This window comes from Crotalus tigris, unplaced genomic scaffold (assembly GCF_016545835.1).
Source record: "Crotalus tigris isolate CLP2741 ecotype Arizona unplaced genomic scaffold, ASM1654583v1 scf7180000020075.792833, whole genome shotgun sequence".
NCBI lineage: Eukaryota > Metazoa > Chordata > Lepidosauria > Squamata > Viperidae > Crotalus > Crotalus tigris.
Genome location: NW_024097847.1, coordinates 89,476 through 112,724, shown reverse-complemented (window position 1 = coordinate 112,724; position 23,249 = coordinate 89,476). Strand labels below are relative to the sequence as shown.

The window sequence follows — 23,249 nt, the reverse complement described above, 5'->3', positions numbered from 1 at the left end:
CCAATATTAACAAGAGCTGGAGTACTGTCTGTGTGGCATCCAATAACATCCATTTGTTGACAAAATAGCAAGCAGACTAAATGCTGGCTTTCCCCAACAGTATCAAATCTACCTCTTGAAGAGTATTATGTCTTTCAAAACAAGTTTGGGAAGTGTACAGGTATATATGAATGGGAATGGATACAATCAGCAGAAATGTGTTCATATAATTTTAGATATTGCCCTCTTTCACTAATTAAGTCAAAATAAGATGCCATATGGGAACATGAACAATACTAAGCACTTAGCAAAATCACCATACCTCAGATAGGTTTACTGCAAAAATGATATTTTATTTATCAAATTAGTTGGCCTCCCATCTTAGGAGAGGGTAACTCTGGACCAAGAAATAATAGAAGATATATTTTCATCTGTACAGTAACTGGGTGGGCCACAATAACAGGTGAAGGGGACTGGAGTGAAGCACATGAATTTGGAACACCTACCTGAAAGTACATGAACTTCATGAGTTTTGTGACTTCTGGCTCTAAGACTTCCACTGTCTTCTCATAAATCTCTACTCGGTTTGGCTGCTCATTACACTTTACCTGAAGGTCAATATAACAATTTGATATTAGTCGTCCTCATGGACATGGGACATAGAGCAAGATCATTTTTAAAGGGATAATTTTAAAAGTCTAATGTACCAAGAACAAAACATCTTGGAGTACTTTTTGGATGAATCCAATTTAAGAATGAGATGGACTTTCATGGACAAAGGAAGTTATTATAATCAGTTGTCAGATAAAAGGCTTATACATGAGAAAAATGAGAAGATTATAAGAAAGTAATTAGTACTAGGAATCATATTCCACCATTTACACGATCATGCTTTTTACACAATTTGTTCTCTAGATCAGAATGAACCAATGTTGCTGATACTTACTTCATTTATTATGTTAATTTATACCTAATTTTTCTTGCCAAAGAATAGCATTCACAAGCCAAATACTTGTGAATGTACTTATGTCTTTTATATTTAGCTTGTTGAAAACTCATCTCTTCATTCCAAACTACATTTTACTTACTTAGTATAATTGTGTTTGTTGTCTGTACAACACATATATTTGTATTTGTACTTATTTTATTAGCTATGCATACTGTTCTAGATACATTTAATACTACAACACAGCATAAAATATATTATTATGGTTGGTTGCACAGTCAGCCAAATGTTTAGACTGTATTTGGTATTTTTGTCCACCTATCAAGTCCCAAGTCACAACTGCAGGATGAAAGCCTCTTTGTTTAAGATTATGCAGTGTAATCTACACAATGATCCAATGTGAGTTTGTAGTGAAACGCTTATCAACTTCCCAGTCTAGGATTGATTGGCTCAAATTCACCCAACCAGATTCTGTGCTTAAGTGTAGACTAGAACCTGTGTCTTCACACTCTAATCCAGCACTACACTGGCTGTCCATAGTAGGTTAAATAAGAAATAAAATCATTATTTGAGTATGTACTAGTGATTTGTTTCTTTGGAAATACTGGTAGTCAAAAGCTGGTCATAGTGGCCCATAAGTTATGGCATTAACATAAGAAGACTATTATACCTTGGGTCTTATAAGTTATTAGAGTTTGTCTGCTGAGAAAAAGAGAACTTATAGCATTCTCAGAGTATATTTCAATTTTTTCTTGATAGCAGACAGAAACTTCTCTCTGATTGTAGTGGATTACAATTTAACTGCACATCTTACCTGGGGAATAGCTCTGGAGCAGCTCCTCCAAGTATAAAGCATTACTGCATATTCATGCCCTTCCTCCAACATCTCATTCTGAAACACAATGGGACAATATAACAGCGTTAGTTGCCACATAACAGTAGATCCTGCATCCCCTTCAGTCAGTTCTGGATCAGCTGATACCTACCATGCTGGAATGCACTGTTGCTTGCTCGATGTACCTTGCAATGCCAGTTACAAAAGCATTTCTGTCTTCAAAATTGGTATCAAAGTTGGCCTGAAAGCAGATCAAGAAAGAGTTAGACATTCTATTTACATTTTCATTTGTTTTCAGAGATTTTCCACTGCCCTATTGTAAGAGTTATCTTGGCATGTACAACCATTTAAAATGGAAAATATAAAACTTGATACAAGTAATGCATAAAAAAATTTAAGCAGCTATAAAACAGTTATCAGATTACAGAAAGTAAAGTATGTATCTATTTTAATATTAAAAACAACTGGCAATGAACGGTACTACTGTACCAATAAGATAAAATCAGAATAAAACCAAGAATAAAAATGGAAATTAATATTAGCCTTATAATGATTTAGCTACTTGGCTGTTTGGCTAAGATCAAGTGTACATTGCATTATATAATAATAACTTCATATATCATTTGATCACTAGGTTATATACATAACTACAAAATCACCTTTTTAATCCCTCTATGCAGATATCCATGTGCAGAAACCAGAGGGAAAAGTTTTAAAAAACATTTTGTTTTATGATTATATTTATTGGTACTTACCTTATTAAAATTTTGCATTCATTGGTAGAAATGACATTGATACTACAGTTTCTCACAATTGTTTGATGGGATCCTAGGATCACATTTTAAGAAGGATTGCTATGGATTATATCAATATACAGATTTGTTGAACTTGAAGAAGAAACAATAGAACTGTTCCACAATAAACTATGGATTGTGTTTATTATAAGAGCAAAAACGTATTTTGATATAAGAAGCATACGTTTAGCCAAGCATGTACCTCTTAAAAGTCTGTGCAACAACTAATTTTAACTGATTTGTCAAAAGAAGCCAGTTCATATAATTTCCACTAATATTTCTCCACCAGATTCAAACAAGACAACTTCGTAGTAAATTAAAAGAAGAATCAAACATTTCCAAACTGCTGAAGGAGGAAAAATATGAGTACAAGGAGGCATTAACTTGTTTCCATGCCACTAAATGAGGATATAGCTTTATAGCCGAACTATCCCATGATTCACGTTCTTTTCCTGCTTCTTTAAGTCTTCTTGTCCTCTTGTCCTATTCCACATTATTCTATCTGCCTCTTGGAACTGTCTAATATTTTCCCCATTGACAAACTTTTTTCTTCTCTTCAAATCATGAGTTGATGAGTTACTTTAAAGTATGATTGTGAGGTAATATTTGTTACCTGGTACATAATGGATGATGGAGGTGGCTCGATGCATGGCTGCTGATCTGGTAATGGCAGCTCCTCCAATAGGTCCACGTTGGACAGAGCATCCTCCAGCGTTACGTGAGTTGTCATGATTCCCAGCTTTTAGACTCACCACTAAAACTATAATAAGTGCTCATGTTATAGAACTGAAATAGAAATATAGAACTTTAGAATGACTATTGAAGAAAATTAGACAAGAGCAAAACATAACTGTTTCTGATGGGGACTATGAGTTCTAGTGCCACCTTAGACAAAATGGGTGACATTGAAGACAACAGAAGCCTTCAGTGTGAAACTGATTAAAATCTGGTCAGTTTCAAGAAACAGAGAAAGGGTGGACTCCCTTTCTCTGCTTCTTGAAACTGACTAGATTTTAATCAGTCTAATCAACTAATTAAGGTCATAGAGCTGATCTTATTAATTTGCCCTTAGCACTTTAGGGAAGTGCTATGCTGCAGAGAGAAGCAACTCAGGAAGAGATAGCTTGTTTAAGCAATTTCTCCATCTTGCAACAGGGGCAAAAAGTGGGGGGAGAGTCAGGCCCAGGACACTGTGGGAGAGAACTTTATCTGCACAACATGGCAACAACCATTGATCTTCTCAGCATTTTTTTCCCTCTCAATCATGTGTTCACTTAGCAACCATTTTTCTTATGGCTATGCCATTAGAACAGAAGGTGGTCACCAAAGAGAGGATATAAACTAAGCTACTAATAAGTATATGTCAATCCAAAGATATATACCAAGTGATTTCTGTCCTGTGACTGTCTTGGTTTTTTCCTCTCTCCGTCATACAGAGGAGAAAGATTAGAGAGGAAGGGATTACAAGAGAAACATACAAAACATACAAGACGAAATACAGCTAGCTGTTTGCATAGTGTGCTCATGGTGGCTGGTGCCCTACAAACAAAAGTGAAAGGTGTGAATTTGATTAGTTTTGTCCATTTGAAACCACAGGCAAGGGTGAGCATTTCAAAGGGTGGGGAGGTGAAGAAAGGGAAAGCACAGTTACAGTCACATGATTTCCCACCTATGCCTTTTTCACTTAACAGAGCTGCTGGTTGAAATTCTGGCCGCTAAACAAGGCCTACCGATATTTTTTACACATTTTGTACTGGAAGAAATTTATTTACAAATAACATTAGTAAAACATTTTCCCTCTGCAAGGTGGCTTTTCATATCATTCTCACCACTTTTTACTATTTCAAAATTCACATCATAAAAACAAATAAGCAAAACCCCCGTAAATTTCAAACCATGAAGCAATAGGCACTGTACAAACTCCGCAAAGCAAACAAATATGTATGAATTACTCAAACAATTCAGGTAAAAGTGGCATCGCTGTCTTGTCTTTTAAATTCTCTTTCACCATGTAGCTACTATCAGTGTAGCACGAAAGTCCATATTGCCTGGAAGACCGTATAATGTTTTCATAATAGCATGAGAAGATTGTCATGATTCTGCAGAGCTTTTTATATTTCATCAGATAACATATTGTTGTTTTTAAGGGCAATTTCACACCACGAAATCTTGTTAATAGTATATAAAATATATGGCAAAAGCATTAACGGTAAGTGGGGGACTACAAATTGTGCATATATAACCAACTGCAATCGCATATCAAGATGCGTCTATTCTTCAGCTTCTATCAGTGGTTAGTAGCACTTGGAAAAGGGATGGATTCCCAGAAGACCTTTTCCAGAAAATAGGACAGAGGGACTCGAGAATCAGATGAGGTAATTCTCCAAAGGTTTCCATGACAAGTGTGATGATGAACAGCCATGACAGCAAAGCAGCTGCTCACCTAGGCCTCATGAAAATAATAGCATAGAGTAAGAGAGTTTTGGGAAAATGACCTATGGTGCCCTCCTATTTTGCCTGAAAAAACTTAATCTGTATGCTCTTGCACGCTGATAGAATCTAAAGTGTTGAATTTCATTATCAAGGTAGCAACCCTAAATATAAGACGTCAATTACCTTTAAGAATTACTGGCATTATGTTAATGTTGTCTAGGAGGCACTCAGGTGACATATGTTTATTTCACAGCAGTCTTATCTCTTGCATAACAGTATAGGTTTGCAGAGGGGTTCCTACCTGCAGCTGTGCAAATAAATGTGGAAACTGATTTCACAGAAAAGCAGTCTGTTTCAACTGGTGTGTGATGTAATATACAAGCTCTATTATTTTATTGCATCTTACATATTATAGTAAGCAGTTCAAAGAGCTCAGCAGGTAGAGAAGATCTTTTGTTTCATCAAAGGAAAAATTAAAAGAGTTGGAATATATCTCCACCCAAACATTTCCACAATGTATGGAGGATATGGAGAATAACAGAGGCGTTTCCAAAGGATAGATGGGTATCAAAAAAAGTCAAGATGGTGGCCCCTGATCCTTTTCATGTGTTACATGTAAAATATTGTCCCCAAATATTATTGTTTGCAAAAGCATTGCTCAATTAGGACTTGGAGAATACACTTTTCCCTCTTTCAAACTACACAAAAGAATATTGCCTTCATACATTCTATGAGGATTCACAAAAATGAAGCTTCTCTTCTTTATTAGCATATTTATAATTTAACAATTTTAAAGACATACAAAAATTTATTGGTAGGATTTTACAAGCTTCTTATCTTCTGCATGGGAGGGGGGAGTTTCCTTACTATGTTATTCCCACAAAGAAGCTGTTAAAGGGACAGGGACACAAGACACACACACTTGGCAATCCAACAATCCTAATAAAGAAACAAATCAGATATCTTAATCCACAACAGTTTCTACTGGTAACATTAGTAATTTTATCTTTGTATCCCCAATTCTTGGTTTCTAAAAATCAAATGCTGTAGCAGTAGATCTACCCAGCATTCTCATATGAATGAAGAACATCTGCCAGTTAATGTTAGAGTCATTATCACTAGCAACCGGAGCCAAAGAAAGTCACCTTTTACAAAGCTATAGCAATGGGTTCATGGGGTCACTGATCAAAGGTCAGCATGAAATATTAGCCAACAGAAACCATCTGTGCCTCCTCCTAGGCCTAAACCAGGCAAGGCTGATTGAAGTGAGAGCTCAAAAGTGAACAAAACAGGATGGTGGGGGAAGGGGCGTTAAGGAAAGGCAAATAAGCTGTTAGGTCTGTGGTTCATGTATAAGTGCAACACTTCCTGCATTGTCATGCTCAAGAGACAGCAGTTGCAACTCCAGATTCTCAAGATGTTAACAGCTGGATGCTAGATGTAGATTATTCAATACTAAAAAACTTGAAAGAGGGATTTTTGAAAACTAGGCTGTTTTACTTTTTGTACTGGAAACACAAAAGCACAGGAAGCACTATCGCTGTACAATCTGGAGTGATTTATGGCTTCATTAAAAAACAAATCCATGGAAACTCACCTCCCCCCTTCATAGAGATAAGTATATAAGTATTTCCAGCCACTCCAAAACAAATGAAATCAGTAATATTGGATCTCTGGAATTAATTTGCTCCTTTATGAACATAGAAGAGCTAGTTAATTGGTTTGGGGGGGGGGGTTTCTTTCCGAAATGTACAGTTATTACTTTCCAGAGATTCACAGAAAACGAAGCTCTTCCATGCGCTTCTGGTATCAATCTAAGGCAGCAGCAACTCCAGTGGAAAAAAATACCTTGAATTGGCTTGGTGACATCTGAAAGATCTATAAGAGCCTGGAAAAACTGCATGGTTGCACATTCATTTGCAGATTTTGGTTGGAAGTACTCGATTTCATGGAACTCATAATTTGAACATGCTGTCATTCAAATGCTGAATCTGATATTGATTCAGGATTGTCCAGATTATTTGAATTTATTTATACATTTTTGTTGCAATTGCAATATGGAAACAAGGGACATAAAAATCAGAAAGAGTCTGGTAGCACCTTTTTAAACTAACAAATATTACTAAAGTGTATAAACTTTTGTGGGGACTTCTAGGAGAGGTATGAGGAATTGAAGATAGCTCTGGAAAAGGACAGCCAATGACCACAGCAAAAAAGAGGAACTAGTGAATAGATGGGTCATAGGAACGTCTCCAAATAAGGATGGAAGATTGCCCACATATGCTCTGGATAGCTGTTCCTCAGAAGTCTGTAAGACATTGGTTTTCTGCAGGTTTAAGCTCTAGGAGACAATGGGATTAGCCATCTTGCTCATAATCACAGTGAAAACATTTAAAGAACACTAAGTTTGCAAACTGCACTTTATAATCCCTCTTGGAAATTGCTCATTAATTACTTCTAAGCTATTAGAAATCTTCAAAACGATGAGTTTGAAAACATTAGGTGAGTCTTCTTTTAATTCTAGATGAAAGAATACCTTAATTATAAGCTTATAAATATGAAATAAACAGCAAAAAGTAAATATGATTTTGATCTTAAAAAGTTATAAACCGATTAAGGGCCCAAATAAAATTGGAATATTGAATCTTTTAAGTAAAGTTTTAGAATTAATTATAAACTTTTCTTGGGAAATAGATTTTGTTTTGGTTTTCACAAGACATAACATAGATATGGATTTTTATGATTTCAAAAACTGGACACTGGGGCGGACTAAATTTTAGGTAGAGGAAACATATACAGGTCTACAAGATAGTTATGACTTTAGAAGAATGGAATCAGAAAAATAATAACAAGGTCAGTAATGATATCTGCTTCTATGGTTAGACCATGTCCAAAAGATGTAATTGAAAAAATATCATATACAGAACAAACTTTATCTAACAAGACAGAGATGGATTGAAAGTGGATTTGAAAGTGATAGGTCAAGACAATGGTTCGGAAAGGATGTTTCACTTGATTAAAAAAAACTGGCTGATATTTTAAAATTTAGAAAGTAAATACAAATCATAAACGAAAAGAGCAATCTGGATATTTTTTGCAACTAGATTTAGAAAAGAGTCTTGCGAAAGCTTTGAAGAACTCTGTGCAATGAAATAAAGAAGAAATGAAGGCAAATCAAACAACAATATTTGAATGAAATAAATATTGGAATTAAAAAAAAGGAATATAAAATTGGTTTATTTGATCAAGGTTAAAACAATATGTGTTGTTACTTCTGGTTATCCTTTTTCAACTTTCTGCTGACACCAGGACTGAAAATTTGTTTATAAATAAGAAATGGGATATGGGATGATGAAATAAATGTTTGTAACTTTAGAGAAAGTGAAGAGTTTGCAATAATGGCAAATATCAGTAGCTGGGGTGTAGGATGAGGGTGAAGGTTCATTCTCCAAGTTTGTGGGATTGTTTCTGAATGTTATCAGGCTAGATAACTTCTTCATTACCAGGCTAGATAACATCTTCAGCAGAGTTTAGGGCAGTGGTTCTCAACCGGTGGGTCGCGACCCCATCTGGGGTCGAACGACCATTTCATGGGGGTCACCAAACAACACAGTCTGCCATTTTTCCCCCTTTTCCTTAGCTGTGCTACTCCCTTTTATTTTATTGGCTTTTGAAAGCCAATAGAATAGACTCTCTTGAATAGAGTCTAATTCTATTGGCTTTCAAAAGCCAATAGGAATTGTCCAGGCTGTCTATGCCCTGCTGAGCCCGCCAAATGTCCCATTCTGCAAACGGTGCTGCAAGTTGTCTGCAGCAAAGGTGAGCTGTCTGCAAGTTTCCACCCCTCCCTGCTGAGCAACTACTAAAAATGTAAGTAAAAGAGGGCTAGGGATGGGAGGTGTCAGGTGTCAACTCTACAATGAACCTGGGTGAAGCCATCTTGCTCGTACTAGGTTGCCATAAGAAAGGGAAGGGGATGCGGAGTATTTTTGTTAGTCTAAACAATTCTGAGTCCTGTGGGAACCAAGGTCATCCTATCAGTTAGAGGGTTGGGTGTTTTATTAGACAGCCTGCCAAATTATTTTATTGGGGAACGTAGCCGATAGCCATTCATTGGGAGGTGAACTGATGGTGGGAGGGGATGTCCTAGGTGGGTTGGTTGCGGGTCGGTGCTGTGTCTGGTTGGCTATGTGGTTGATTTGGATTCTGAGGGGTTTGTAGGCTGCTTGTAGGTCAATGTTTTTGTTGATGGAATTGCTTGTGGAGTGCAAGGCTTTGATGAACTCACAAGTGTGGCAGGTGGTAGTATGGCCAATGATTTTTGTGTTGCTCCAATCGAACTGGTGTTGTTTAGTGTCAGTGTGGGTAGTGAAGAGTGACTAAATTTGTTTATACTTGTAATGAAAGTTGGAATTCACTTCTTGATATATTTCTTTTTTCTTTATTATGTTCTTACTTTTCTCTTTCTTCTTCCTTTTTTCTTCCTGTTTATTCCTCTTTTTTCTTTTTTTAAATTTAGTTTCTATTAGATTTTACAATTATAATCAAAATTCTTAAAACTGCAGCTCACTTAATCACATGTACAAAGTAGCCAGACTAATAGGAAAGTATACATTTATATGTTTGTTTTTCCATTTATTTATTTATAGTTTACACGTCTTCTCATTAAATTGAGCAGATAGGTAAGCAGCTAAGTTGAAAAGATGCATATAGAAAATAGACAGTGGGATGAAGATCATGAAGTGATAAAGGAAGTTAAGATGAAAGATTGATTAACAGTTGCCTCACACACCTGGTAGAATAAGGGAGCAATGGATTTTTAAAAAATGCAGTCTGTGGCTGGCAAGCAGCAAGAAAGATGAGCAAGAATAATGTACAGTGGGATCTTTGGCTTGATTCATGGCATCTGTCTTTGGAGAGAGGGTTGGAAGAATTACAACAATGAGAGAATAGTCTTGGTGAGATGATAGACGATTGAATGAGCACCAGGCCACAAGCAACCACAACAGAGTTTTTTGCTGGAGGTATATTTGCTGTTCAAGTCACCAGGAAGGACTGATGAGTAGTGGCATCAGTAGAAAGCAGTCAGAGTAAAGAGACAGAATTTGAAAAAGCACCTGGTAGGTGCACCAGGTGAGTTCTGTAGCCTAGAGGAGTTATTTAGGTGAAAAGGCAGTGAGTAGGTTATTTAGATGAAAACCTACTCACTGCCAAGAGAAGTTTACTTGTTGGTTTCTTGAAGGGGAAAGTCAACAATAGTCAGGACATACCTTAGACCCTGGTCATAGGAGCAGAGTGACTGCCTGAATGAGCAGGAAGGATAAATGGCATGGTGTGATGGAAGTGTAATAGGGTGGTTATGTAATGGATAAAATAGGAGGAGGTTACGGGATATGCAGAAGTTTTAAGGGACTGCTCAAAACAGAATGATGGAAGGGAGTATGAGAGTATGAGAATTACAAGAAGCTAATATTGAGGTGGGGGACATATTCCCATTGCCTTGGTCCATGGGAACTACAATAGGAGGCTTTTGGTGAGCCATTTTAGAAGACGGAATTTCAGCAATTTTAATACAGGTCCTAGTCTTCAACATCATCCCTCAGTTCAGAGGGGAGGGTAACTAGGCACAATGGTCTCAGACAGCTTTTGCTGAATGCCACATTAGTTTGCAAAAATGCCTCATTTATCCACAATATAGTGGAAAAGTAACATGTGGACAGGACTTGCTTCACAAAGCTGTGACTAGCTGAGGACAGGGATATAACCATGCAAACCTCAAAACTTTTTCTAAAAGCCAGACCAACCAATTAGTTTTTCTGATCTAGAGAACAATCCTTCCCAATCCAAACATCTTTCATGGACATAAGCACTATATTGCTACTATCATCCAGGCAGTTTTATTTCGATACAAATTGTTTCCACTCTAATTTTTGTTGCCACCAGGCTTCTTATCATATAGGAGGGCAAGCAATGGAGAAATAAAATATGGGAAACCAGAAGGAAAGTGGAACTAATATGTATTAACCAAACAATCCAAAATTGTGACATCAGAAGATATCATAAAATCAATTTTCTACTGATTTGAATAATAATATTGAAATATAAGATGCAATCAGAAAAGCAGAGAAGACACTGCAGGAATTTAAATTGAATATATAGGTTATCTTAAATACTATATGTTCAATTAAAAATAAATCACAGTGCCACATAGGATTTATTCCCAGATATTCCCAGCATAGAAGTGTCACCTATATGTTTAAAATGGGAACTAGTCTTGAATCTAATCTAGCAAATGAAAACTTCTTTTTCAAGAAATATGATGGTTAAATTCTTCTGAAACTGTTCTAACTTCCTCAGTCCCTAGAAACTCAATTTTGTCTTTAGAATTTGTTCTTTCCCTTATGATTTCTGATTTGCTAAAAGAAAGTCTAACAAAAACAAACATGGATGTTACTTGGAATTTTGTTAAAGTTCCACATAATTAAAGAGAAAGAGACTTCATCAAATCCATTTTTTACAATTAATTTCTCAGTTTAAAGATTCTAAGTTAATATATAAATGGAAGAAGTAATCAGCTATTCCACCTATCTATCTATTCATGGCTTCTGTAGCTAAGACTTCCCAATCTTGCATGATCTCATAGAAGAATGCCAATTCGTCAGTTTCCGGGGCATCAGCAGCAAATGTGGGGCAGAGACAAGATGACAATTGCAGCAGAATGGTCAAAATCCCATCCCTTTTCATAACTGTGTGATCTTGATGAACTTATCAAGAAGGGTTTGGTACATTTAAAACTGCCCCACCAACTTCCTTTTTTTGATTTTAACTGTGTATGCCTGTGCTTTATTGTCTGATATGGCCTCTGAGGTTGAGAGAGGTTGCTGTCCCTTGATCTACTTGAAAGAACCATATTCCTTCTCCAAACAAACTCAGGAGAGTTTACATGCAATTTCCTTCCTTTGACTGTAATTTTGTGCACACTTGTTTCAGATTAGAATTTACTATATTTATAGTTTTTGTTTTTTTTTACTTTATTGTTCTAAATGGAGCATACCAAGTTAATTTAAAATGTAGCTTTTCATAAACTCCGGAGGCTATGTGGCTTTCATTCTTATTGAATTAACTATTACTGAATAGATGGTTATTGTGGCTTTGTCACTCACCTTTGAAGTGTAACTGAGTATGTTTAGTTTGAATTGTGTGCTTCTACTGAATAAATGCATTTATCATTTCTTTATCACTTAAATCACATCATGCCACATTTTGGGTCCCACTACCTCTCAGACCCAGTCCAAAAACCCTATTTACCATTTCCTTAATTATTTTCAAGAACAAATACTTGGCTTTTATCAAATTCCAGGGAGCAAACATTTTTCTTCATTTGAAGAAGAAATATTTGAAATATGAGGCAATTTCCTGCCGGTTTCTTTCAACCAAAATCAGTGGGGAAGCCAGCAGGAAATTGTAAGTTCCAGGCCTGCAGGCAGGTTGGTGGTTGCTGCCAGGTAGAAGAGGGTGCAAGGGTAAGTGTGAGAGGGGTCAGGGAAGGTGTGCAGGGTGCCCAAGTAGCTGGCACCGCATGAGCACATGGGAGCTGGGTTACAATGTGCTGTTGGGGGAGACTTACCCCCAGTTATTTGCAACTTTTCCTGCTGGCTTCCCCTTTGACTTTCTGATTTTTTTTAAATCTACTTTCTATAACTATTATGACTTATTCACTGTCATTTTTTTTCCCATTTGTCCCCTTTTCTAAAAGATGGAAAAGAATGTTTAATTATATTATAATACTCAGGCCTTTTTTTCTCTTCCCCTCTCCCTTTAAAAATTGCTCTATCAAGTCTTTAATGTGTCATTTGCTTGTACTTTTCTCTTGTTTAATTTTTCAGCATAAGCAAAAAAAAATAAAAATTATGAAAAGGTTCACTATATATTTGAACGCAGATTGTTTAGTCTTGATTATGGTTTAGGAAAGTAAAACAAAATCAAATTGTTATGAATAATCTTGGTCTGTTTGATTCAGAAAAGCAAGTTTTGTTGCTCAAGGCCATTCCAAAGAAGGCAGAAAACAAATCTAAGGTTAAATCGATTTAATACAATTTGCCAACCAATCCCAGTTTAATACAATTTAAACCAAATCAATTAATCTTTCTATGATGCTTCTCCTCCATTGAATGTTAGCTATAAGTTTTTTTTTTTAACACAGTCCTGTCCTTTATTATTCTGCAAGCACAGTAATGAAGTATATATAACAACAATCCAATCTGGCACAATGAATATCCTTACAGTGGATTCAATGAAAATTTATCTTAAATTTACTATTGGCCTCTTTCTGTGCCCTATCAAAGTAACTTTGATTTCTATACAGTTAGAATCTTCATATGGCAAGTTCCCATTATATGAATTTACCTTCTATGAAAACAACTTGAGAAAAAATGACTGTACACCAAACAGTTTCATTTGTCTGTGTAATAAACATATACGGTAACATAGTATTTTTCATGCTATGGTATATACATTTTTCCATATTGATTCTGATTCCCACTTAGAGCCACACTGGAGGGCTTTCCACTTTTAGCAGTGACTTTTGACCTAATATGAAACCCATCTTTTTATGAATGTTTTTTCACAATGAACAACTATTGATAAATGTGTAAAGTCTACAGATGAAGCTGACTTTTTGGTTCTTGTAATGGAATTTAGTTTTACATCCACTTTTTATTCACTGTAGTGTAAAAATTGTATTTGGAGCCCTACTGATTGCTTTTTATTATTGTAAGTAGCCTTGGATATCATCTTGGTCACAAAATAGGACAAAAACATAATAAAATAAAAAAAGAAAGTTATTTAGAAGAAAGTCTTCCTGAATTCAATAAATATGAATAGATCTGGGCCTCACATGCTAAAGAAAAGCATTCATGGGTAAATAACAGATTCCAGGAAAGCAAGATAGGTTTGAAGAAAAAGGTACTTATACAGTACATACCCAAATGCACACACTGAAAATTAAGTTTAATTGTGTTAATCTGGAAGAATATCATTGGTTGTTTGGCCACTGGGTTGGAGAATTTATTTTACTTTGAATGCTGGTGTTAGCTGAAACTTTATTTCAATGTAGATTAAAGTCAGCTGATTTCTTTTATTATACCAGTCAAAAATATTTTTTATCCACAAAGGTCTAATGTTTCTTCTAATGAAATAGCCTAGGAATAAAGTCAGATCTCTGCATGCCTCTTTCCATTTCCTGTAGTTAAATCAATTTCATTACTTGAGATTTTTGTGATGGGAAATCCCTGAGCCACCATAGTGACAGCAACAGATGGCTCAGGAGGCCTTCTGTTTCACTAACAGCAATGTTTTTTACCTGAAAACTCCAAAATCTTTAAAACAGCCTAATGAAACTGCACAAGGCCATTCCTTTCTATATGTCCTTTTCCCTTTTTATTTCAGAGATCTCAGCTATGATTGACAGTACAATTCATTGCAAACCTTATTTAACTGTTGTCTGGCACTAGCAAATAGCTAATTTCCAACCCACTCAGGCTTTATAGCACAAAAGTTTGCCGCATACCTAAGGTATCCTCAAGGATAGAATTTAGGTGACACATAAAAATAATAAATTGTTATAGCCCATTTCAGCTTCCAATCCTGAAATTCTAGTCCAAATTCCCCTTTAACTAACCTTTTCTTTAAAGACTCCATTAAGAACAAGATGGTAGAGAAACAGTCCAAATAAGCATGACTTAGATAATTTCACTTTTTTTGCATATTTAACCACCCCAAGCATCTTTTGTATTTTCAAGTTGAGAAATACACCTGCTGTGATTCCATTTCCTTTGAGCATTTTCTACTCACGCCCTCCCAGATGTTTATTCCTGTGCATCACACTTTTATTTTGAAAGAAAGAAAGAAAAGACTAAAATAGCAATGATTTCTCCAACAGCGTGAGATTTAATTTAATCCCCAAAGCCATCCCTTAATTCAATCTGGGTGTGTGTGTGTGTGTGTGTGTGTGTGTGTTAACAAAGATCCAATTAGCATTTCATGGCATGGAAAACGCAGCCTTGGATCACATGTGTTTTTTTCACGCAAGACATCAGTAAAAAGGCTGATCACATGGCAGTTGCTTGATGCACTCTTATAAACAAGGAGGCCTCAATGCATAGCATAGGTATTTCTAAGCATTCTGGGATATCGCTCGTAAAATCCTCTTTCCCGAGGGGGCTAGCAGGGCCCGCTCTCCCAGCAGAATGACAGTCGCACCTGCTTGTGCCCCCCCTTATTCCTCCCCCCCCCCGTCAGCCGGGGTCTCTTAAGAGCCTGTTGCAAAAGGGCTGGAATCGGGGCAGCCTCTGCAGCAGCCAAGCTGTCAACGCCAGCTCTTGGCGGCAGCCGCCTCCACCTCCCTCGCACCCGTCAACCCACCCAAGGCCGCCAAGCCTAGCGATCGGAAAGATTGTGGAAGAGGCCAGAGGCGGATAAATGAAGAGTGGGTGGCGGAGAATGGAGGGAGAGTCTCGGTTCCCGCGCCCCGCTTCCTCAAAGCTACACCTGCGCCTTTGCCCCTCGATTTAGCGTCTCTCCCCCCCTCCCCCGCCTGCATGCATCTGCAGGTCTTCTGCCTTTCATCAACCCAAACAACACCCCCCCCCCACACACACACAGACAAATGCACACACTCACGCTTGCCAGCCGCCGAAGCAGCAATCTCGGCCCCCCACCTCATGCTCCAGGGTGACTCTCCGAGCCCGAGGCGAGGAGAAACCAAGAGGTTCCCGGGAGTACAAATAACGAGGAGCCCCGTGGCTTACCTGGCGTGAGAGGAAGGGTGCTTACCCGGCCTCTGCGGTTGGGCTCAACGGTGGCTACAGCGGAGAAGGAGGCAGGGATGCTACAGCGTCGACGCCGCCGCTGCCACCACTCGGCAGTCTCCACCTCCGCCGCCACAGCCGCCGCCTCCTCCCCCTCCCTCTATCGCTGCTGCTTGAATCTATTTGTGTCTTTCTCGCACACGCAGAGCAGGAGCCGACCGGGCTGTAGCCGGGGTAGACTTCCTGAGCTCTTGCTTTAAAATGATTCCCACCCGCCGAGAGAAAGAAACCTGCCTCTCCATCGCCTGCCTGCCAGCCAGCCTGCATGCCCGCCCGTCCGCCGGCTGCTTACCCCTCAAGAAGCCACACTCTTGTCCCGATGAACAGTTCGCACCTGTTAATCAGACAAGGACTCATTCATATTTCTCCTTTTTTTAAAAAAAAAAAATCACACACACACACACACACACACACACACACACACACACACACACACACACACACCATTATCTAATTCTAGTGGAAAATCTTGGGGCATCCCCATCCTCAGTTAAAAAAAAAATAAAAGAACAGAGTTGCATCTGTCATTCCCAAACTGAACAAACTTGTGTTTTACATGTGGAATAGGGACGGACTGTCCTCTTTAAAACTGATGCAAATTCTTCTTCAACCTGTTCCTTAAATATCTTCTCTTCCTGTAAGTGTGTTACAATAAATACTTTGGAAGGAAATCGATTCTAGAGCTCTGCTTGAAAAAAACCTTGAAGCTACAGTCTCTCTCCGGGTACTGGACAGGGGGAACCACTTGAAAGGAATTTATGGGAACTGAATTTCAATGTACCAGAAAGGCACACATTTCGGTAAGTTGGACTATCTCAGTGGGTTGTACACAGAATTCTCTGAGTACATGACTGGAATTGCAACTGGATGAGTGATGTAACACAGATAAACCAGGAATATTTTAATTAAAAGTGTACTTTAGGTACATAGCTTGGATTCATGTCATTTATTTTAAAATTCTTATTTTAGAATTATTCATTAACAGAATTAAAGGAAACGTTATACAGATGACTTCTAGATGCACATCTACATCACATTTTATAAATATATATAACACCATTGTTTATTTCTTAGCTTAAAAACATATTTAATATTTTAACAATGCTCAAAGTGGATAACACATTTAAAATATAACCATAATATAAACCATACAGCAATTATCTACAAAATCCGTCAATAGCAATTCTTTTCAAATAGAGTTCAATCATTTTAAACGATCTCTAAAATAACCAAGATAAAGAATTGTACATCCCCTCCTAAATGGTTAATAAATGAAGGACTTTAATAAACCACTTTGGCACAGCTATATATATCAATTCGATGCCACTAAAAAGTCATTAATAAATATAACATTTTATGAAGCTGTGATATCACTACAAATATACTTTCAAGGAACTAACTCATAATTTAAGAGTTGGAAAAATAATGCACAGTGTAATTGGACTTTTTGGATATATATAATAAAATGGGCACCTTGACATCATTAAGCAAGTAACACAGGGGTCTTCAAACTTGGCTCTTTTATGACTTGTGGACTTCAACTCCCAGAATTCCTCTGCCAGGCATGCTGGCTGAGGAATTCTGGGAGTTGAAGTCCACAAGTCATAAAAGGGCCAGGTTTGAAGACCCCCTGAAATAACATGTCCAAAACATGCAATTTATACTTTGCTTGATGACATCATGATGCACATTATATCACTGGCTCCCCTGTGGTTATCCAGGCCTTTATAACACGAAATCCAAAAATATATAGATGTGCCAGAATTCTTCCATTATTTTTATCTGCCCTTTCAATACATCAGACTATTTCTGGAACAATTTACTTTTCCATCTAAAGGTCAATATTTCTTCAAGCTCAGGGTCTGTGACTGAGAAACTGAAGCTGAATGCCTGAGAAGCACCCTTTACAGCATTATTTATTTGGAATGTTAATGTTTTATAAACATTATTGTAATTTATTCCTTTTATTGTGTGTTGATATGTATGAGTGGTGGAAAATAAATGTTAATTCAGAAATACAAAATTTTATATAGTCTACAATCTCCAATAGTTTTCTCCTCCTTGAAAGAGTAAGATGTAGCAAACCCCAGAGAAGATGAATTCAGCTATATTTCAGCCCCATAAGTGATTTACACTAAGCAAAGTTACATAGTGCTTATTTTTAAAGGAATGGTTAAAAATATGTTCAATATATTCCTGACAAAAATAAAGAATTACACTTGCAGTCACAAACAGATCAGAGTGAGTTTCATAAGAATAGTTCAGAATAACTGTATAAAAGCAATCTTTATATTTGGGGCAATTCCACAAAAAATAAGTGGACGCCTATATATATATTCATGGCAACGTTTCAACTGACAAAAAGCAAATCAATAACTTTAGCTTAAGAAATCTCAGATAATAGATTCAGCTGTATTTCCTGAATCTGTCCATAATAGTGTAATTATAGAATCAGTGAATGAAAGATGCAAGGATTTATTTCACTGCAGCCAAATTAGAATGAAAATCAAAGAAGTCTATTCCATTCTCTCTCTCTCTCTCTCTCTCTCTCTCTCTCTCTCTCTCTCTCTCTCTCTCTCTCTCTCTCAACAGCACATCAGACTACTTCCCTGTATCTTGAACTGTCCACTTTCTTGGTTCTCAATTTTCTCAAAAGGCCAAGAGTCTTCTTAGTATCTCAGTCGCAGTTTGTTACTTCTTCAAGATATAATGATTACAAAAATGTATGTTTTTCATATCTTTTCAAATCCACTCATTCTTAAAGATCAGATTCAGAAATTTCATTGAGATGGTAGAGCAGGTGAGAAAAAGGTGGTCTGTCGTTTTGCTTCTGAAGAAGAAAAAAACAAGAAAAGATAATTAAGTGCTAACTTGTGAGTGCATTAGAATGGCAATTATGAAAAAAGTCTATAACAAAATAACATTTTAGATGAATACTGCACATTGATGAATTCAAGAGACTATAATGGTGTTCTCCAGTAGCAAATGTATTGATAATTTCCTCCCTTCTGGAGGTGAAGCCATTTGTAACTGATAGGAAGTCGGAAGGGAAATTCATAACAAAGAATTATGCTACTAGATGAATGGTCCAACTTTACAAGAAAGATATTTAACCCTATTCTTAAATAAGTATAATTTAAAATCCAAAGGTAAAATAAGCCATTCTAAATAATGTTTTTTTTAAAATCCCACATTCCATGTTAAAGATGAATATTTGCTTCTTTTTAGATTTCCCCATTGACAGAAACTCTTGATAAGTGATCACAGATACTTGTAATTTAATAAAATAAGTAGTAACATTTATATGGCCCCTATATCTTAGTTAGAGTATGTGTAGTTGAATAATTACATTTTTTTCAATAATAAAACTTCCAGATAACAACTTAGTTATATCCTTAATAGATAGATAATAGAAAGTAAAAAAATGCCATTTTGTGAGAAACCTTTTCTCTACTGACTTTACAGTCAGGTCCATCAAATCATCAAGAGTTGGATGACTCAATAGAGAATATATTACTTCATTCTTACATCTTTTTGCATGAAATAGGGTGTACTAACCTCATTCCAACAATGTTGCATAAGATTATAAATGGTATTGGAAGCAAGTCTGGGTTTATACAATCGGAGGCCAGCACTGACTTCTTCTACCACATCAGCATTTGTCCGATTCTCGTAAGGAGTTTTGCCTTCAGAGAATACCTCCCACATCAATACTCCTAAAATAAGACAAGACACATAATTCATGAAGAATAGCATAATAATGTCCTCCATTCCGTCTTTCGCTCAAATATCTTAATGTTTTGATCCATTGCTTAAAATAGTCATTTTTTCAGTGAGATTCACAATGTAATCCTATAGATAACTAGAGGAAGTTTCATTAAGTTTAAAGGAACTTTCTCCTAAATTAAGATTTAAGGATGCACATTGCTTAGTCATCCTATTGAAATAATAATAGCAGGCTCCAGATTGTCAACAGATTATGAGTTTGCTTTTGAGTATATAGTCATATGTTGTTTGTTCACTGTCAGTTACTATTACTACACTCCCCCTCCTCCCTAATCCTGCTGTTCTGTGTATTGTGGCAGCAGAGGCAGGTGGGATGAGTGAAGAATGACAGAAATGTATGTCAAGAGAATATAATCCTCACAGGGTCCTCTAAGATATGGTGGTCATCCCAGCTGCCTGCTAAAACAAGCAGACCTCTCTATTGGGCAGTGGTGATAGAGGAAGATGCTAGAAGCAGATGATCAGTTTAGTGACATCATTTCACACTGGCAGGAAAAGGCAATTATCAAACTACTTGTGCATTTCACCAAAAAACCACAAGGATAAACATTATAATGTGAAAAACAATATAGTGCTGAATGATGGCCCCCTCAGGTCAAATGGCACTCAACACACTATTGAGGAAGAGCTGTGGATCTTTCAAGGTACTAATGACTAAATTAAAGCCTTCAGGATGCTTCCATGGAAGAAAAGAAAATCTGAAGCTACAAAGATAGAATTACAATGGGAGCATAAAATGTAAGAAGCATAAACATAGAAAAGCTCCACACAGTGAAGAATCAAATGAATCGCTTACACATAGACATTTTATGTATCAGCAAATCAACACTTTCAGTCAGGAGACTATACTACAGCTAGTCCTCGTTTAGCAACTGACTTCTTTAGCAACTCTTTCAAATTACCACACTGATGAAAAATTAACTTTGGACAGTCCTTGCATTTACAATCTTTGCAGGTAACATTCAAGTTCCAAGTTAAGCTAAAGTGGAAGCAGAAAGCCAACCAGTTTCCATGATATGATCTTGACCATATATCCAACATTTTCAAGAAGAACATTAGGAATCACTTTGACGTGCTGCATCTCACCAATAAGGAACCATAGGAATTGTGGAATGAATTTGAAGATGTTGTTAAGAATGAATGTGAAAAGAAACTGCCAAAGACAAAGAAACAAAAAAAAGAAGGAAAGAAGAAAGAAAAAGAAAAGAAAGGAATCAAGCCAGTTATCAGAATAAACAATGGAAATTGCCAAGAAGAGAAGAGAAGCTCAACCAAGAAAGACAAAGATTTCAGAAGAAACTTAACAAAGAGTTTCAGAAAACTGTTAGAAGAGACAAGAAGCTACATTGCAACAATATCTATAAAGGCACTGTGTAAACAGGCATGAAAAAACAAGGAAAGCCTTCCCCAAAAAATCTCTGAATTCAAGAGTTTCCAACTTGAAATGATGTGATAAAAGACACTAATGAACAGACAGTAACTGATTCCAAAAAAGTCAAACAAAAATAGAAGGAGTATATTGAGATTCTGTACAATATACAGTAGATATCAACATCCAAGATACTGAAGAAGATATTCTGTATTTACAAGACCCTCTCATGTTAGAAGATGATCAGCACTCTCCTCCTCATCATTTGGAAGGCTATGGGAACTAATGGAATATTTATAGAATTGTGGCAAGCAACAGAAAAAGATGCGGTAAAGGTTCCAATCAAACTACACTAGCAAATCTAGACAACAACCTAGAAGTCAACAGATTGGCAGAGGTCAGTCTTTATATCAATAAGAAAGAAATGTGCAAAATATTATAAATATTCCTTAACTTTACAACCTAACATGGAAGAGGAGATGCCACATGCTCAATCTGGCTTTAGAAAAGGCTGAGGAATATAAGACATAACTGGATAATTGAGAAAGTCAAAGAATATCAACAAGGAGTCAGTATGAGTTTATATTTAACTTATGAGATTATAGAAAGGCCTTTCATTGTGCTGATCATGTCCGACTGCTAAATCTGTTTAAAAACTCTGAAAGATCCTATTGCCCTCATGCAGAAACTATAGAAAGATCAGGAAGCCACAGTGTTGGCACATAAGCTTCAGATTGGCAAAAGAGAGAGAAGAATGTGTACTCGCCCCTTATTTATGCAACCTATATGTTAAATACATATTAAGGGAAACTAGATTGGAAGAAGCTGAACATGAGTTAAACGTGGAGGAATATCTGCATGATGCTGATGACACTATTTTGATACCTGAAATGCAAATGATCTGCAAGCTCCAATAATGAAATAAAGGAATACAGTGAAAACAGGGGATTAAGATTATATATACAGATGGCCAAACTAATGACAACAGGTGCAATCAATAAGAAAGCTGCTGAAATGGTGGGATAACTTATGCCTCAGAATAGCGCTTAGTAGAATAGAAATGAAGGCCTGTAAATGATATTCAGATGTATTCTATATATACATACTTTTAGGTATTCTATACCACATAATCAGAATTGTGCAGGAAATATTTTTCTCTATGACATTATATGAATCTGAAAACTGAACTTTGAAAATCCAAGACAGGAAGATTTCTGACAACTTTGATGTTGAGAAATACTTTTGAGAATCCCACAAATAGCCAAGACAACAAACAAATGAATCATTGAACAAATCAATTCCACAGTTCTTACTCAGGGCACAAATGAACAGGTTCAAATTGTCGTATTTTTGAACATATTGTGCAAAGATCAGGCTCTTGGGAGAAGTCTATAATTTTGGGTGAATTGGAAGGAAAGAAAGAAAACGATAACCAAGGTGAATAGACTCAATCACAATGGCAATGAATGGCAATAGATTAAGTTGGGGACAGGTCATCCTGGAGAAAATAAATCACTATTACTGCTACTGCTATAATTTTAGAAAAATAAAATAAAGAACAGCACCGATTCATTTGAACAATCTCCTATGACCTTTTCTTAACTAGAATCAAAATTTGTTGATGTGAATCAACCTGCTAAATGGCTGGCTTCAAAAGAGCTTGTCTAAAAGAAGAAAGGTGAAAGAATGAGAAGCAAAAAAAATCTGAACTGTCCTTGAAATGTAAAATGCTGTTCTTCTGGTTGACTGGAAATAGCAAACCAGATTATTTGGGATCCTTGCAAACCTATCACAGTTAACTTGATTTTTATTCAATTGTCAGCATGGAAATTTTTTTAAATAAAAATCTTAATTGAAATAGAAAGTTCTTTAGATATTTCTTGAATAAACAGTCCCTGTATACCTATGATAAGAGACCCCAAATCCTGCCACCCATGCTAAGCAGCACTAGTTCTAACTAAAGGAATGTTTTTATCATTCAGGTATTGTAAATGTTTTTATATATTCCATACAAGATTCCCTTTCAGCTGAATAAATTAAAATATTAATTGCTTTTGAGTTGTTCATTCATAGATATATTTCATTTTCATTTCTGGATTATACTATTGATTTAACAACCCAGTAAAAATATGAAATGGACTGAGAAGGGTGAAGCAGAAAAGCCCCTTTTATGCCAATCATGTGATGTGGTGTGATAATAAACTATGGAAGGATCTCATGTTTTGTGGAATTTATGTTG

At 36.5% G+C, this 23,249-nt stretch overlaps 2 protein-coding genes across 4 annotated transcripts in view; both read right to left on the bottom strand.

Moving 5' to 3' along the window:
- Window positions 1-15,982, bottom strand: part of CYFIP2 (cytoplasmic FMR1 interacting protein 2) — a 64,362-nt gene extending 48,380 nt beyond the window's left edge. For 2 of the 3 annotated variants that reach the window (XM_039365478.1, XM_039365477.1), the window contains exons 1-5: window positions 15,796-15,982; window positions 3,168-3,314; window positions 1,912-2,001; window positions 1,740-1,817; window positions 486-587 (exon numbers count right to left, since the gene is read on the bottom strand). In XM_039365478.1, coding sequence (XP_039221412.1) covers window positions 486-587; window positions 1,740-1,817; window positions 1,912-2,001; window positions 3,168-3,284 — 387 coding nt within the window. In that variant the 5' untranslated portion in view covers window positions 3,285-3,314; window positions 15,796-15,982. The remainder of the gene's footprint in view (window positions 1-485; window positions 588-1,739; window positions 1,818-1,911; window positions 2,002-3,167; window positions 3,315-15,795) is intronic. The other variant, XM_039365476.1, reaches the window with a different exon arrangement.
- A 1,429-nt stretch (window positions 15,983-17,411) lies between these two features.
- Window positions 17,412-23,249, bottom strand: part of ITK (IL2 inducible T cell kinase) — a 49,949-nt gene continuing 44,111 nt past the window's right edge. The window contains exons 16-17 of the mRNA XM_039365502.1: window positions 19,414-19,571; window positions 17,412-18,685 (exon numbers count right to left, since the gene is read on the bottom strand). Of these exons, the coding sequence (XP_039221436.1) occupies window positions 18,614-18,685; window positions 19,414-19,571 (230 nt within the window). The 3' untranslated portion in view covers window positions 17,412-18,613. The remainder of the gene's footprint in view (window positions 18,686-19,413; window positions 19,572-23,249) is intronic.